This window comes from Malaclemys terrapin, chromosome 12 (genome assembly GCF_027887155.1).
Source record: "Malaclemys terrapin pileata isolate rMalTer1 chromosome 12, rMalTer1.hap1, whole genome shotgun sequence".
In the NCBI taxonomy this organism is placed as follows: domain Eukaryota; kingdom Metazoa; phylum Chordata; order Testudines; family Emydidae; genus Malaclemys; species Malaclemys terrapin.
The window spans coordinates 38,043,013-38,060,958 of NC_071516.1; the positions used below are offsets into that span (position 1 = coordinate 38,043,013).

The following is a 17,946-nucleotide window of genomic DNA, read 5'->3' on the forward strand; positions in this document are numbered from 1 at the left end:
AAGGGAAACCCCAGATGCCTTCTCACCCCACCACACCAGTCTCCACCAACCAACCTCGCCCTGGTGATACCTTAGCAGGGCAATGTTTTAAATGTAATGAATTGGGACATGTAAAGGGCCACTGCCCCAAGAACCCCAACCGATTACAGTTCATTACAACACAATCAAACCAAAGATCCCCAGGCCCAGATGCTTCTCAAATACCCTCGGAGTGAAGAGAAACCTTGAGAGTGGGTGGAAAGAAGGTTATCGCGTGGAGGGACACTGGGGCACAAGTGTCAACTATCCACCAATGCCTAGTGGACCCCAAACTCATCAACCAAGAGGCTCCGGTGACAATTCAACCCTTCATGTCACACTCTTTAACCTTGCCTACAGCCAAGTTGCCTGTCCTGTACAAGGGCTGGTCAGGAATGTTGACTTTTGCAGTCTATAACAATTATCCCATCCCCATGCTGCTGGGGGAAGACTTGGCCAACCATGTGAAGCTAGCCAAGAGGGTGGGAATGGTCACCTACAGCCAGGCTAAGCAAGCTTTCACACCCATCCCTGTTCCTGAGCCGTCCACCAGGGCCCTGTCTGTGTTACCAGAGACCCCGACAGAGGTGGTGGAACCGGATCCCCTGCCAACGACTGCAACAGCCATAGTGGATCCAATCCCAGAGATCCAGCCAAAGCCAGTCCCAGAACCAGAACTGGCAAAGCAACCAACACCAGAACCATTGCCAGCACTGAGTCCAGTGCTTGCAAACCCGTCTACAACTCCGACACCAGAGGGCACCAGCGAGCCTGAACTGGCAGAAGCAGCAGATAACCCTACCCAAGAGGCTCAGCCAGAGCCTGAAATCCCAATAGTGCACCAGCGGAGAGCGGTTCACAGTCAACGGAAACAACCCCATCACCTGCCTCGCTTCCAGAGGGACCAAGCCCAAGACCACAATCCAAGGAGGAACTGATGTCTCCAGCATCAAGGGAACAGTTCCAGGCTGAGCAAGAAGCAGATGACAGCCTTCAGAAAGCTTGGGCAGAGGCACGGAGCACCCCACCGCCTCTCAGCTCTTCTAACTGATCCCGGTTTGTGGTAGAACAAGGACTTTTATACAAAGAGACTCTTTCTGGTGGACACCAGGAAGACTGGCATCCTCGGAGACAGCTGGTAGTTCCAACTAAGTACTGGGTAAAGCTCTTGAGCTTAGCCCATGATCATCCTAGTGGCCATTCTGGGGTGAACAGAACCAAAGACCGTTTGGGGAAGTCCTTCCACTGGGAGGGAAAGGGCAAGGACATTTCTAATTATGACCGGTCTTGTGAGGTGTGCCAAAGAGTGGGAAAACCACAAGACCAGGTCAAAGCCGCTCTCCAACCACTCCCCATAATTGAGGTCCCATTTCAGCGAGTAGTTGTGGATATTCTGGGTCCTTTCCCAAAGAAGACACCCAGAGGAAAGCAGTACATACTGACTTTCATGGATTTTGCTACCCGATGGCCAGAAGCAGTAGCTCTAAGCAACACCAGGGCTAAAAATGTGTGCCAGGCACTAACAGACATTTTTGCCAGGGTAGGTTGGCCCTCCGACATCCTTACAGATTCAGGAACTAATTTCCTGGCAGGGACCATGGGGAAAACCTGTGGGAAGCTCATGGGGTGAACCACTTGGTGGCCATCCCTTACCACCATCAAACATCAGAGGGGTAGCCGTATTAGTCTGAATCTGTAAAAAGCAACAGAGGGTCCTGTGGCACCTTTGAGACTAACAGAAGTACTGGGAGCATAAGCTTTCGTGGGTAAGAACCTCACTTCTTCAGATGCAAGACTTGCATCTGAAGAAGTGAGGTTCTTACCCATGAAAGCTTATGCTCCCAGTACTTCTGTTAGTCTCAAAGGTGCCACAGGACCCTCTGGAGCTAAGCAGTTTCTCTTTGGAGTCTGGTCCTGAAGTTTTTTTGCTTTAAGATGGCTACCTTTACATCTGCTATTGTGTGGCCAGGGAGGTTGAAGTGTTCTCCTACAGGATTTTGTATATTGCCATTCCTGATATCTGACTTGTGTCCATTTATCCTCTTGCGTAGTGACTGTCCAGTTTGGCCAATGTACATAGGAGAGGGGCATTGCTGGCATATGATGGCATATATAACATTGGTGGACGTGCAGTTGAATGAGCCGGTGATGTTGTAGCTAATCTGGTTAGGTCCTGTGATGGTGTTGCTGGTGTAGATATGTGGGCAGAGTTGGCATCGAGGTTTATTGCATGGGTTGGTTCCTGAGTTAGAGTTGTTATGGTGCGGTGCGTGGTTGCTGGCCCCTACCACCGAAGGCAGTAGGGCCCGGTCTCTGACCCTGCCCCCTCCCGGGGTCATGCATTAACTTTGTTGTCAGAAAGGGGTCACGGTGCAATGAAGTTTGAGAACCCCTGATTTATCCCCATATCGATCCGTCTATCTATCCATCCATACCCGTACACGCCCATTCACCTGTCTATTTATTTCTGCAGGGAACTGACCCAGGGACCTTACTCATCTGCTAATTCTCTTAGTAAAAATTACCCCTAAAAGGCAGAAACTGGGATCTCCCCCATTTAATATTTTATGCTACTCCCAGCAGATTCCAAGCCCTGGCAGAGAATTTAACTACAGTTTGCCTAGAGGAACTGAGACAGAGAAGAGCTCTGTTGCCAGTCCACCCCCTTGTCTAACCCATTAGCTAATGCTAACTCCTAGCAGATTAGCACAGGGACCGAGGTAGATAACAAGACTCCCACATCATTTTCCCAACACTGCCGAAGTGGTTGTTGAAAGCACAGAGACCCTCCCTGGAAAACCACAACACATTTCAAACAGCCAGTGATTGCTTTGCGGGTATCAGTTTACTGAGCTTAGGAAGCAAATAAAAATTGCAGACAGAGGGGAAATGTTCCAAAATAATGAAGAGGATGATGACACAAAAGTGAATTGTGATGAATATGAGGATTAGCCATGATCAGACTGAACACACAATAACAGAGAGGTGACAGTGATGGATGTTGCCTACAGGACATGTTTTTAGATGGTTGCTATGTGGCAGAAGAGAGTGCAAGATGAGAAAGGGTCGGCTATACTGTATAATGAGCACTAGGGGCAGCAGAGGGTGGGGGCGGCTTGTACTAGGGGCAGCAGAGGGTGGGGGCGGGGAAGGGGTGGCTATACTGTTTAATGGGCACAAAGCAGAGGGTGGGGGTGGGGAAGAAGCAGGTATACTGTATAATGGGCAGTAGGGTGGCAGAGAGTGGGGGTGGGGAAGGGGCAGCTATACTGTAAAATGGTCACTAGGGGCAGCAGAGGGTGCGTGTGGGGAAGGGGTGGCTATACTGTATAATGGGCACTGGAATGGAGACACCTAATGAATCTGACCAGCGTTCAGAGGTGCGTGAAGATGCAGGTGCTGTGGCCCATGTGGGAGAGAAAGAGGGGTTAGAGGAAACTGTAGGGTCCCCTGCTTGCCCTCTACACCAAGATCGTGGGCCTAACGCTCCTCACAAAGCACATAGGGAGCTTTTTCTTACAGATGACGACAATTCGGTGGAATAAGGGTGTCCCTGTGGCAGTGGCTGTCTTCAGGTTAAATTTGCAGACTGTGATTTTGAAGGTACGTGGGCTTATCACGGGCCCATCACGCTTCCCAGTGCAGATGCTGTTGATGGCTGTGATGCTGTCATGGATGAAGGTGTTGTTCCTTCTGGATATCCCCCGGCAATGTGTCAGCAGGTTGCAGTAAGCGGTGTTGTTGGTGGCTTGGGTCTTCGGGCTATCCCAGTGCCACCTCAGGAATTGGTCATTTGTTGAAGTCGACTGCTGCCCGCTGGCCAGAGCCAGCCAAGCCCCCAGCAGGACAAGGGACAGCAGGAGCACGGGGTAGGATCCTTTCAGAGCCATGACCATGTCTGGATCGACCTGCAGTAGGGTGAGAGGCGGGAGATGGATGGAGACAGTGCAGGGTGGGGATCTGCCTCCTCCATGGAACCCCCTGGGCAGAAACCCCTCCCCACATCCCATTAACTCCTCCCACCCCATTCTACCCACAGATCCTACCACCTCCATTCCCCCTCACACACTACCCAGGCCCACATGCATCAAAATAACAGTCTTTATAGCAGACTGAGAGCTTTGCTATTGTAAAGGTAAAGACCAGCTTTCTGAGTCAAGCTTGACTATCTTAAGTGCTGCGAAATCCCTGGCATTACTTGGATTGGTTTGAAATTTGGTGTGCCTCATGGGGGGTCCTGGTCAGCATCAGGGGTCCAAATTTGGAGCCACTTCGACAAGGATTTCCTGAGATTTCCTGGATTTCCTCCAGGGGAAAAATCAGCTTTCCTTAAAGTTGCCTCATTCTGGTAATGTATTTTCGCTCAGAGATGGAGCTCAAACCAGGGCTCAACCCATTGGAGCAGGGGCTCCACCCTCAAGGGCTACCTCATGAGAGTGATTGGTGCCCACCAGCCCCTCAGGGGGAAGTCAAATTAAAACATTGTTTGAAAAAGACTTCGCTTCTTCTGTGAGGCATCTCTTTGTGCCCCTCAGGGATTACACAGCGCCTGTGCAGAGAGTGAGGTTAGCAATCAGGAAAACTGTCTCTCCCTTAGCGTATGTGGGGTGGCTCAGAGTGGCTTCAGTTCCAAGCCCAGCCATGAGTCTCAATTCTGCCTGGGGCCAAAAACTAAAATAAAAATGCCAGGATGTGTGGCTCCACTCTCCTGGTGTCTGAGGCGTTTCTTACTTGTGGGAAACGTAATCTCAGCACAGCAGCGTATCCAGAGGGTGAAGAAACTATTTTTGAGATGAAAATAAATGGCACATGCAAATGCTGTTAGGGAGGGGAGTGTTACAAGAGTGGGCACTAATATGGGAAGAGGGGTTTGGCTCTGCAGCGAGGATATTTGGGAGGGTAAATGAGAGGGAGGGGAGAAGATGGGAGGGAAGGGAGAATGTGAGGGATAGCAGAGGAATTTGAAGGTTTAAGTTGTGGGCTGTCAGCCCTGTCAGTCCCCTTCTGTGGTAAGTTCATGGAGGATAGGTTCATCAATAGCTATAAGCCAGGAAGGTCAGGGAAGCAACCCCATGCTCTGAATGTCCCTAGTCTCTGTTTGCCAGAAGTTGGGAGTGTACGACAGGGTGTGGATCACTTGATAATTGTCCTGTTCTGTTCATTCCCTCTGAAGCACCTAGCATTGGCCAATGTCAGAAGACAGGATACTGGGCTAGATGGACCAATTTCTGGGAACTGGGGGACTCTGAGCCCCAGACACACCAGTCTTTTCTTAAACACTTGACATTACTGTATCCCCTGTCTAATACAACTGTCAAGGTTCTGGGACATAAACAGGTTCAAAAGGAATCGATTTTTATTGGTCAATGTCAGCAAATGTCAATTTCTCCACCCACACACAAACCTTAACAGCAAACAAATATTCCCATTGAGAATAATCAAAATGTACCGATAGGCCAAGTAAAAAAAATGCTGCTTGACAACTTAATTAGAAGGAAAAAAATCCAGTGATTTAAATTTTGAATTAGGGTAGCTAGAAATGGACTAAGTGAATGCAAAGTAAAAAATGGCATGATTCACTGATTTAAGGATTTTTAATGTGTATATTTTGAGATGGGATGCTGACAGTTTGTAGTTCAACAGTTATAAAGCTTTAACTTCCATGTTGTGTCTTTAGATAACTGTCTGAAACCTCCCCTCCCCATAATTTCCCACAGCTTTGAAAATTTAAACTTATCAAAAAATTTTAAAAATTGCTTAAATCCCATAATTTTGCACACAACTGTGAAAACTGAAAAAGACATAAACTGTAAAAAATGCTTACAATAAATCTTGATATTATCGGTTGAAGTTATAAAAACTGAACTGTGCCAAGCCTAGACTTGGACCATGGATGAGATTTCTCGCAATGGCCCTGTTAGCAACTACACAATTACAACTTATTATGAAAAGATAGACCAGGCTAAACCGGAGGGGGAGGGACACTCTATGAAAAAAAACGCAATACCTGTTTCCGAGTCTATGATAACTCGGAAGGAAATTATCAATGTCCTAGAAGATAAAACACAAGATGGGGTGGGTATTAGCTGGTGTCTGCTCTGGCCCTGAAATCACATGAGAGAAAAGGATGTTTGCCTTCTTAGCCGTGTAGGGCAGTGATCCTCAGACCTTTGTTGTTCAGAGGCTAAATTAGGAATCAACATTCCCCAAAACAGTCACAGCAGTGTGAATTTGTTGTTTCATTTACATATATGTTGTCATAACTAGAAAGGGAAGGGTAACAACCCTCATGTGTACAATACTATAAAATCCCTCCTGGCCAGAGACACCAAATCATTTTACCTATAAAGGCTTAAGAAGCTCAGGTAACCTGGCTGACACCTGACCCAAAGGACCAATAAGGGGACAAGATACTTTCAAATCTGTGGTGGGGGTGCGGGGGAAGACTTTTCTTTGTGTGCTCTTTGTTTTTGGTGGTGTTCACGCTTAGGACTAAGAGGGACCAGACATCAATCCAGGCTCTCCAAATCTTTCTGCACAAGTCTCTCATATTTCAAACTTGTAAGTAACAGCCAGGCAAGGCGTATTAGTTTTATCTTTGTTTTCTCAACTTGTAAATGTTCCTTTTGCTAGAGGGTTTACCTCTGGTTGCTGTAACTCTGAACCTAAGCCTAGAGGGGGTTCCTCTGGGTTCTTTGAATCTGATTACCCTGTAAAGTTATTTTCCATCCTGATTTTACAGAGATAATTTTTACCTTTTCTTTTAATAAAATTCTTCTTTTAAGAACCTAATTAATTTTTCATTGTTTTAAGATCCAAGGGTTTTGGATCTGTGTTCACCAGGACTAATTGGTGAGGGGATATTCTCAAGCCTACCCAGGAAAAGGGGTGTAAGGCGTTGGGGGAAATTATTCTCAAGCCTACCCAGGAAAGTGGGATTAGGGACTTGGGAGACATTTGGGGAAAGGCAGAGTTCCAAGTGGCTCTCCATAAATATTTGGTTAAAAAGCTGGTAAAAATAAGCTTAGGGTGTCTTTCATGCGGGTCCCCACATCTGTACCCTTAAGTTTAGAGGGGGAGGCAATCTTGACATATATAATTATAATTAAAATAATAATAATAATAAAATTAATTATTCCCTAGCAAATATGTTAACTCAGTTCAAGTCGATTACTTAATTGGTTAACAACACAGAAAAAGCACATTTATTGGTTAATAACTAAATCACACAGTATTTTACTGTCTTCTGCTGCAAAAAGTCACAGGAGACACATTAAAGAGCACTTGCGCCTCAAAAGCTGCAGTCTGAGTATCACTGATGTAGGGGGAAAACACTGTGTGATCATGGGGGACATGAATTTGAGTGACATATGCTGGAGGCCTCATGCTCTCAGAACGAAAACATCCTTGGAATTTCTAAGTATTATAGCTGACGATTTCCTAACTCAGAAAGTGTTGCAGCCCCACGGGGGATGCTGCGTTAGACCTCGTCCGAACAGATAAAGAGGAACTCAAAGAGAACATAAAGTTAATGGTAGCTTAGGTACAAGTGATCTTGACTTGATCACATTTATAATGCTCAAGCAGAATAAAGTCCATGCCACCAATAAGGGAAACACCCAGGCAAGATTGGGTGATGCCCCGCCATGCCCGTAACATACACACTCTCAGTCTGCCTTGTCACTGCATCTGCCCTGCGCTGAGACACTAAGCCTGGCCAAACTCCACACCTGTGAAATTTAACAACCACTTTGTCCCCTTTTACATCCCCTTACCCCTATTAATCCCCCCACCTGCTCCTTATCCCATCTCACTACTGACCATCCACAGTGCCGGGCGTTGCACAGATCCCAATCAAGATCTGGGCCCCGTGGTCCCCAGGACTGCAAAGCCCCCAACTGAGATATGGGCTCCCACTGTGCCAGACACTGCAGACATCCTGATTGACATGAGGGCATCACCCTTCTCTATCCCACTGTTCCCCATTCTCTTCACAGAGAAGAGATAGAACCGAGGAGTCCTGATTCCCAGCCACCCTCTGCTCTAACCACTAGATCATGCTGCCTCCCAGAAACAAACCCTGCAGCTGCAGCCCTATAACACACTATTTTCTCCTTTCTCCTGGCTTGTGGAATCTCCTGCAACTTACCCACGTCCTTGTTGTTTCACTGTGAGAGTGATGGATCCCAGTGTCTGTTGCACTGAATCTCACCCTTATACTCCATCCCATCTGGGAGTGTGTTATATAGAGTCCTGCCAGATATGGAGAGGGAGAAGTGGATGTGAAAATCCAGTAAATCATTGGGCAAGGACAATTTCCTGATATCTGGCAATTAAAAGCAGAGGTCCTGCAGGCAAGGCACGGGTGGGGAGAAAACTGCACAAGTCCTGCTAGACACTTAGGTTGCACAGAAACTTCTAAGGGTGTGTCTACCTGGCAACTGAAAGTGTGATTGTAGCAAGAGTGGGGAGAGCTGTGCCAGCTTTATTCTAGCTAGTGTGGGCAACAATCACCTGTTCTCTTCATTCCCTCTGGGGCCCCTGGCATTGTCCACTGTCAGAAGACAGGATACTGGGCTAGATGGACCTTTGGTCTGACCCAGTATGGCTGCTCTTATGTTCTTATGTAACTTTCTGGGGTGGGATGAATGGGTTGTTTGGGTCCGGCTGACACCAACCCATATCAATGGATGTCTGGAAAGACAATGGGAGCTCCAGTGACTGAACAATTGACACTGATATATGGGAAACTCCGGCAGGCGGAACATGTGAGCCCAGCAGGGCACTACAGGAGGATGGCAATAGACTGAGATTTGACAAGAGGCCAAAATAACAGCTGATGAGGCTCACCAAGGATTGAGACAAAGGACAGAGGAAACCAAGATGGTTTCTAGAGCCACATGGCTTGGTGATCCCTGGTTTGGCCCGAACGGACTATATCTCAACCTTTGCTTGTCTCAGCTAACCTAAGGACTCCCCAAGCTGTGTGCAGGTGACTAATAAACCTTCCTCTGGTTTGTAAAAGCTGTCAGGAGTCATTGAAAATCCTTGCAGAGGTGCATTGATCCCTGAAGAGAGCAAAAAGTCTCTGAGCAGGAGCCTTTTTCAGCTGGACTCTCTGGGCAGAGCTCACAATACAAAGCAGGAGGGCTGGAGCCCAGACAATCAGTCTAGGAGGTGGTGAGGCCACATGGCCTGCGCTAAAGGATAAAAGTGACCCTCTCAGAAGGGTTCCTGCAAGGGACTGGTCCAAAGCTAGGGCGTAGCACCGACCCTGGGGATCCATGACAGTTCATGGTGACCGGGCGGGCCCTGAATGCACCAGCAGTATAAGTGACTTGCCAGAGCCAACACAAGGTTAGTTAAAGGAAGCATCAAGAAAATGCATGAATCCAGCCACCTAAGGAGAGAAGCACAGAACTGTGCAGGGAGCGAGGGTTAAGCATTGGGAGGTTAAACAAAGTGCAGCTGATTGCCTGGCTGGAGAAGGATGATTAGACCAAGAACCAGGTTCCAGACCCAGGCGGAGTCCCAAGACAGTCCAAGAAAAACAGACAGCGGCTACGGCAGGAGTAGGGCATCCTCATGGCCCGGATCCCCATCACCAGAGTTGGTACCGGGAAAATTGGAACTGGAAAAAGGAAGGTTCAGCTGGAGAAAAAGAGATGTGAAAACAATGAAAAGGCGTGAGCTATTGAGAGAAACAGCGAACGCATGAAGGAGAGCAGTGAAAGCAGCAGCTGGAACAGCAGGAAAAGCAATAACGGCATGCACTGGACACGGAGAAGCAGAAGAGCAAGAGGTTCCACAGAGTTGCAGGTGGGGAAAGACCATGGGAAGCCAATTCCTCCTTTGAGATAGCTTGCACTTTGAACCAGGATAATCCTGGGAACTGTCTCCGCTATCTCACCTCCTTTCTTGGACCCAAAGCAATAGAGGGGGATGAACGGCATGGATACTGTGGAGTATGGACAGTTAAAAAAGGATTTACTGCTTCAGTTTGAATTGACATCTGAGGCATATAGGAAAAGGTTTCCGGGTGCATGAAAGACCAAGGATGTGATGTATGTGGATGTTCCCATCCTGATGGGCTATGGACCACAAATGTGGTCAAGGTGCAGGCGTCTCTATGCTGGAAGGTTTGTAGGACCTGCTCAGGTTAGAGCAACAGTGTGAGTCTGTCCCTATGAGCTTCACACGTGGTTAGTGGACAGGAAGCTAAAGGATCTGCTCAGTACAGGCAAGTTGGCTGATGAGTTTGTGGACAGTAAATCCAATCATGATTAAAAAACAAAGGCCCAAATCAGAGACCCCAAAATGGGAGTCACACGGGGCACCCCAGAAATGGGATTTAAGTAATTTCAAACCAGGGGTAATGGCTGATGGGAGTAGACCCGCTCGAAGGGATCTCAGGAACCCGAGGTCTAATATCTGTAGGCAAACAGGGCATATGTAGGAATACTATCCAAGAAGTGAGACCATGGGGTTTGTCTGGGAGAGAGGGGCTCCCCCTTCCTCTGTCCAGATAAGAAGCCAGCCTGGAGTCCAACCTCCTCTAGTGTCCGCAGAGTCTGACATTTTGGAGGAAAGCCCAGGGGGTGCCAGTGGCACAGGATATGGAGGTGGATGGCCTCCCACCCAGGCAGCAGTGCATGTCTCCTGTTGTGCTCTCATTGGCTCAAAGAAGAAGGCGGTGGTTAATGGGGAGACATTCATGGGACAGAGAGACCCCTTGTCACATCCTATGTGGTGGAACCCCATTAGATGGACCTTCTGGATTAAGGTTTCAAATGGGAAGCCATTTACACCCCCGATGGCTCAGACCCCGGTGCAGACACGGGTGGGATCAGGGTGGCTGGTAGTTCTGGTTCTTCATGATCCCACTTTTGGCATCTTACTTGGGAACGGCTGTGTCACTTGAAGACAAAACCTGGCACATGAAAGCTAAGGGCTTGGACCAAGCACTGACAGGCAGCCCGAAGGCTCAGACTGGAGGTGTCAGACAAAATGCAAATGGAGTTCCTGGCAGGGAGGAGGAGGTTTCCCCCCATGCCTCTTACGCAAGCAAAAGGCTGATAAACTCAGGGACCTTCCTGTCTGATAGCAGACACCTGAATCTGAGGGGGCAGAGGAACGGCCCCCACCCGTTCCACACAGAGCAGGAGATATGAGTCATGCTGCCTCTGGCATAGCCTCCTGATGCCTGGTGCTGTGAGCGAGGGAGCACCCGGCCTCACCACACCCTGGGACACCAGAGATATGGCTGGGTTAGGACCAGCTTTGCGGGTGGACAAACCTACCTGGATCCTCCCAGATGCTCAAGGGGTCACCTCCTACTTCAAGCTAGGTGTAAGGGCTGCAGGCTGCAGCCAAGATGGCTAACACATCTAACAGGAATCCTGGCTAACAGGAATGTGAGACCATTGCTCTCTGGCAGACCAGGTGGAGGGGGGAGTGGCAGCACCCCATCTCAGTTTCAAACCCAAAGGTTTTTGGGAGAGCAGGATAGCTTAGGGCCACATGACATCTAACAGACCAGACCTAAGGGAGGACATGAAACTGCTCTGTACAGTGCTATGAATCAGGCTGTCAGGGTCTTGAAAGCGCCTGGCAGGCCAGCTACCAAGGCGATGAGACATTGGTTTGGACACATGTGGATAACATCTGTGGGTTGGAGCTAGCCCTGCTCTCTGGTTAAAGTGACCCTGCTCAGTTCTATCTGGAAGGGGGAAGAGACACGACAAAGTGGGATTTTTTTGTAAGCTTTTGATGAACGATGTGCATGGCAGTGACGTACCTAACTAGGCATTGCTAGGCAGAGGATACAAAAGTGTTAGAAGCTGCTCATGAGGAGAGCAGGACAAATGAGGTGTAAGTGTCATGTAACCATCCTGGGTGGGATGAATGGGTTGCTAAATCACTGGCCGAAACTGACCCATATCTGGAAAGACAATGGGGGCCCTACTGATTGGACAATTGATACCTATCCACGGGTGTCTCAGGCAAGTGGAACTGGAATTAATTTGCAAACTAGATACCATCAGATTAGGCCTGAATAAAGGCTGGGAGTGGTTGGGTCCAGGGCCTGCTCTAGGTTTTTTGCCGCCCCGAGCAAAAAAATTTTTGGCTGCGCCCCACCCCAGCCCTGGGTTCTCTCTTCTCCCCCCCCCACCCGCAACCCCCTGCTGCCCCAGCCCTGGGCTCTCTCTTCCCCCTCACACCCCCACCCCCTGCCGCCCCAGCCCTGGGCTCCCCCCCACCAGTGCTGACTCTGCCCGCTCCCCCCTCTCCTCCAGCCGGTCCGGCGCTGGCAGGGTCAGGGTAAGCAGCGTGGCTCCCAGGCCGCACCTCAGCCCAGGGTCCCTCCAGGACCAGCCGGGACCTGGGAGGGCAGAGCCGGGGGACCGCCCCAGCAGAGGGCTGAGGAGCCGGGGCAGGGTAGCTCCAGAGGCAGCGGAGCCCCAGAGAGCGGGACGCAGGCCCCGCCTGACAGTGCCCCGCCCTCTATGGCCCCGCTGCTGCTGCTGCTTCTGGCCACTCTGCCACAGTCCCTGGGCGGCTTGGGACGCTTCGCCCAGCCCCGGCTGCAGTGCTGGGGGGGGTGGCCGCCCTGCGGCAGCTGCAGGTGGCTCCGTGTGCCCCGTGGGGTGTCCCCCAGCCTGAGTGTCCCCAGCTCGAAGCCTGCCTGACCCAGCCACAAGGTGTGGGTGCTGCTCCCCCGCGGCGCAAACCGCAGCAGCCCCAGGGTGCCCCCCGTGCATGACGCGCTGCTGCTGCCAGGGCCAGCTGTAGGCTTTTGCCGCCGGAAGCACACAAAAAAAATGGCCAGAATGCTGCCCTTGAAAATGTGCTGCCCCAAGCACGTGCTTGGTTTGCTGGTGCCTAGAGCCGGCCCTGGTTGGGTCACTACAAAACCTAAACTTAATTTCCCCAATACTGATTTCTCCCTACTGCTACTCACACCTTCTTGTCAACTGTCTGTAATGGGCCACTCTCTTACCACTTCAAAAGTTATTTTTCCTTCCTTGGTATCCGTCGTTAATTGATTTATCTCATTAGACTGACCTAACACTTGGTAAAACACCGCCATCCTTTCATGTATTTATACCTGCTCCTGTATTTTTTACTTCATTCATCTGATGAAGTGGGTTATAGCCCATGAAAGCTTATGCCCAAATAAATTTGTTACTCTCTAAGGTGCCACAAGGACTCCTCATTTTTTTTTATTGTGAACTCAATGATGGTCTGCAAGAGGAGGTCTTTAAGATCTGGCAATTTCCTGCCATATCCTTGGCAGACCTGATTGAATTAAGTTTAAGTATCTTCTGGGTCCATTCTATTCAACAATTGATTTGTGTGTTATGATGGGCCAGGACTTTACAAAGCCGCTTGAGGGGGAGATGGGACAGATGTGAGACCTGGGGGTTCTAAGGATTACATTGTCCAATGTATAGTGCTGGGGAGGAGCTGATGGTCATGGTACATGTAGGTACCAATGAGATAGGGAAGGATAGGTGAGAGGTCTTGGAGGTCAAATTTAGGCTGCTAGATAAGAAGCTCCAGGCTCTTCATGGTAGCATTCTCTGAAATGCTTCCAATCCCACATACAGGGCCAGTCAGACAGGCAGAACTGCAGGGTCAAAATGCATGGATGAGATGATGATGCAGGGAGGAGGGGTTTAGATTTATTAGGAACTGGGGAAATTTTGGGGAAAAGGGGAGCCTATACAGGAAGGATGGAACCAGATTGCTGGCACTTAAAATTAAAAAGATCGTAGAGCAATTTTTAAACTAAGTCCTGGGGGAAAGCCAACAGGTGCAGAGAAGCAAGTGGTTCATACAGAGACATCCCTTGGGGAAGATCTATTAATGGAGATTCTCTATGTCCTAATAAGGAGGAGAGGATGGAAGATGATAAAATACAGGTAGGATCTGATGAGAAACAGTCAAATGAAAAGACTCCCATTCAATTACATCATATAATGGGAAACAGCTAAAAAGTGACAAATTTTTAAAGTACTTATATACTAATTCCAGGGGATGTTGTGAAGGCCAAGACTATAACAAAGTTAAAAAAATACCTAGATAAATTCATGGAGGATAGGTCTATAAATGGCTATTAGTCAGGACGGGCAGGGATGGTCAGGGATGGATTAACCTTTTGTGGGCCCTGTGCCAAACATATTTGTGGGCCCCCATGGGGGCAATGTTGCATGGCGCAGGGGCTTCAGTCTCCAGAGCGAGGGGACAGCCAGGGGCAATGGGGCATGGCATGGCAGGGGTGGCCCCACTCCACCCAGCCCAGCGTGAGGGCACTATTTACAAACCGGCAGTTGCCAGATGCACAATGGTCCACCCAGCCCTATGCTGCCAGCATGCCCCTTCCCATCGGGGGTGGGCCCATGTCGTGCCACGCAGCCCCCTGCCCAACACTGGAATACCCACCCCCCAATTCCCTATGGCCAAAGCCCTTCTGGACCCACTATGCCCTGCATCCCCCCCAGACCCTGTCACAAATGCACAGCGCCCTGCACAACACCACAACTACCCAGCACCCCACACAGAACCGCCACTCCCTAGTGCCCCAAGACACAGAGATCTTCTCTGCCCCCTCACAGCCCAGCACCCCCACCCAAACCCTTTAGAGACCCACTCCCCAATGCCCTGCCTCCTGGGCCCACTCATTGGCCCTGCTGGCCGGTGACTGGGTCTGCCGTGCTTAGCTGCCAGCGTCCTGGGGTGGGGAATCAATCCGGCCCCTCGGGAGAGGCGCAATCAGCCAGGCCAGGGCCTGCCCCACCCGGGATCTCTCAGGACCCCCTGAAAGGGCCCAGCCAAGCCCCCCACACTGATCCTCCCTGCCAACTGGCCGAGACTGGCCAGGCTTCTGAATCAGTCCCAGGTAGCTCAGCTCCAGGGAGACAGGTGGGGCCCCACAGGTGGTGGGAAGCAGAGACTGCCTGGAGCCAGAGGTGCACAGGGGTTCAGCCAGGAGGCAGAGAGAAGTTGGCAGGTGGGGCCAGGAGGTGGAGAGGAGCCCTTGGCTGGCCAGTGGGCAGGCCGAGAGGAGCAAGTGGTGGGCAGTGTGCGGGGGGAGCCAGCGGGCTGGTGGGGTCTCAGAGCACAGTGCAAATGGAGCAGTCTGGGACCCCTTCTGAGCATGGGCCCTGCTCCATGGCACAACTGGCACCATTGTAAATCCAACACTGGATGGTGTCCCTAGCCTCTGTTTGCCAGAAGCTGGGAATGGGCGACAGGGGATGGATCACTTGATGATTGCCTGTTCTGTTCATTCCTTCTGGGACACCTGGCATTGCCCACTGTTGGAAGACAGGCTACTGGGCTAGATGGACCTTTCATCAGACACAATATGGCCGTTCTTTTGTTCTTATGTTCTTAATGTTCCAGACAGAATGGACTTTTGGAACAACAATTGTTAAGTGGTTTTCCTGGGGGATTTCTAGGAAGGGTGAATACAACTTCCCCATGTCTGGTTAGGAAAAAAACGAGCTATTGGTAGCTACACCCTGAGTGGTGGGTCATTATCAGCTGATTGCCTGTTATGTGAGGCCAAGATCAAAGACCTGTGCTGTATAAAGGAAAAAGTAAATGATTCTTTGTTCCTAATTGGATACACTCACGAATTTGTAACCATGTGGAAAACCCAATTGTGGGTTTTGAGGGACTGACGCCTACCAGAGCCCAGGGATGGAGCTAACGGTAGCCTCTGGTACACTTTGGAGCACACGTGTCCGTTCTTTTATTGGCTTTAATGTTTTCTCTGTAATGCTTTCATCTGAAGAATAAATGAGCTTGCTTACCAAAAGCTGTGTGGTAATGTATAACTGTGGGCCATGACACCGGTCATAGTCTCTGGAGAGAAAGCAAAGAGCAGACGCGGCGTTTAGGCAGTCTGGCTTGCTGGGGATATATCAGTGTAGGGAGGGAACTGTGTAGCCCCAGTGAAAAAGCCCCAGTGAGGAGGGGGAGACACAAGTTTCTACCTAAGAGGCTGACAAGGGATAGGATAAGAGCTGGCCTTTGGGGACACATGGGACAGAGAAGAAACCAAGACAGTTCCTCGCAGCATGGTTCCAGGGAGCCCTGGCTTTGCCAGCATGTTTTAACCATTGGTCCTCTATGCTATGGGGAGAACTTTCACATTGTGTGAGCCACTCAACTAATAAACCTTATTCAGGTTTGAAAAAGCTGAAGGGTATTACTGCAAACCTGAACGGGTGAATCAATCCCTAAGAGGGCAAAAAAGTCTCAGAACAGTGTGTCTATCTCATCTGGATGCACTGGGCAGATCTCATGCTGTGAAACTTAGGAGCTGGAGCTGGAGGCTTGGTCTCGGAAGCGTTGAGGCCAGGAGGTCTGTCTCACCAACTTAGCGCAGTCCACACCGGCGCTTAGATCGGTGTAAGTTACATAAGTTATACCAAAGTAAGCGCTAGTCAGTGTGTACAAACATGAAGAAGTCTGCAAGGAGCAGGGTGGTGATAATGAGCCAGGGATGCATGACTGCGGCTTGACTCACCGGGAGGAGAGAGACCATGGGAAGCCCTGCTTGTCAAGTCCATTAGTCTCTAGGAGTACAAGTCTCACTTTTAGTGCGTGAGTCTTGGATTTAAATCCCCAGTGAACGTAATTTTTTTACAAGGCGGAACAATAGTGCAAATTGCATGCAGGAAGAGGCTGGAGACAGCGAGGATCAGAGGGTGGCAGGCAAAGGCACCCAGGGTCAGAGTGATTTGGAAAGTCCTGGGAGGAATGCCAATTTGTAGTGTCAATGGGGTGGGAGAGCTGGAGTGAGTTGAAGAAGCACAGAGGGGTCAGGATTGGGGTGTCAAAAGCCAACAGGAGTTGGGGTCCATTACGGACTTCTGCTTTTTGGGTGACACCTTCCTCGCAGTCTCTACATTCATCCCTGGACCCCTTCATACAGTGTTCAGTGAGTGACAAAGAGGGTTTACAGAGATGAGATTGGAACCTGTGTCCCCAAACAGACTAGAACCTACCGCGTCCATCTTAATCGCTCAGCCTCCCCGGCAGCTGGAGTCTCCACTGGTTTTCGCCCTGTCGGTCTAACGGGGGATTCTCACCATAGGTGTGTGCAGGCAACAGTTCAAATACTGACTAATGGGTGCTGCTGCTCAGCAGAGGGTGAGGGATGCAGTCACTGCCACTGTATCTCTGAGGCAAGCAATGCATGGGACACAGGTGGGTCCCAAATCCTTCCCCTTGTGTTATCTCCTCCCATTTCACTCTGCTGCCAGAGCCACTGCCCCTCCAATTAGCCCCTCTCTCCCCACTGCTCCCACCCACTCCCATTATCCCCTCTCGCACACAATGGTCTCAAAACAGCAGAGCTTATTATTTGTATCAGATGGCAAGTCAATGCACCAAACAAGAGCAGGGCCCCCTTTGTGCCAGGAGCTGAACAGATTCCAGATGAGATCAGGCTCCTATTTTGTTGAAGGTTGCAGAGATCCTGATAGCCAGGTCCTCCCTTCTCTAACCCACAAGACCACACTCCCCTCCCAGAACCGGGACAGAACCAAAAAGTCCTGGTGCCCAGCCCCCCCTTGTCTAACTCACTATATCATGTTAACTCCTAGCAGATTAGCTCAAGAACAGAAGAAGATATCAGGGCTCCCAGGTTCTATTCCCAAAAATGTGGTAGAGGTTGTTGAAAGCACAGAGACCCTCCCTGGAAAAGAACAACACATTTCATGCACACACCGGTGATTGCTTTGCGGGTATCAGTTTATTGAGTTTAGGAAGCAAAGAAAATTGCAGACAAAGGGGAAATGTTCCAAAATAATGTGGAGAATAATGACACATAGCAGTAAATTGTGATAAATATGAGGATTAGCCATGATCAGAATGAACACGCAATAACAGAAGGGTGACAGTGATGGCTAT

The 17,946-nt window shown here is 49.8% G+C and overlaps 1 protein-coding gene across 1 annotated transcript; it reads right to left on the reverse strand.

Annotated features, from left to right (window-relative positions):
• Positions 1 to 3,479: 3,479 nt before the first annotated feature.
• On the reverse strand, positions 3,480 to 3,914 carry LOC128845981 (ribonuclease-like). The gene has a single exon (XM_054045078.1). It carries the CDS (start codon positions 3,912 to 3,914, stop codon positions 3,480 to 3,482), a length of 435 nt encoding a protein of 144 aa, XP_053901053.1.
• Positions 3,915 to 17,946: the final 14,032 nt, after the last annotated feature.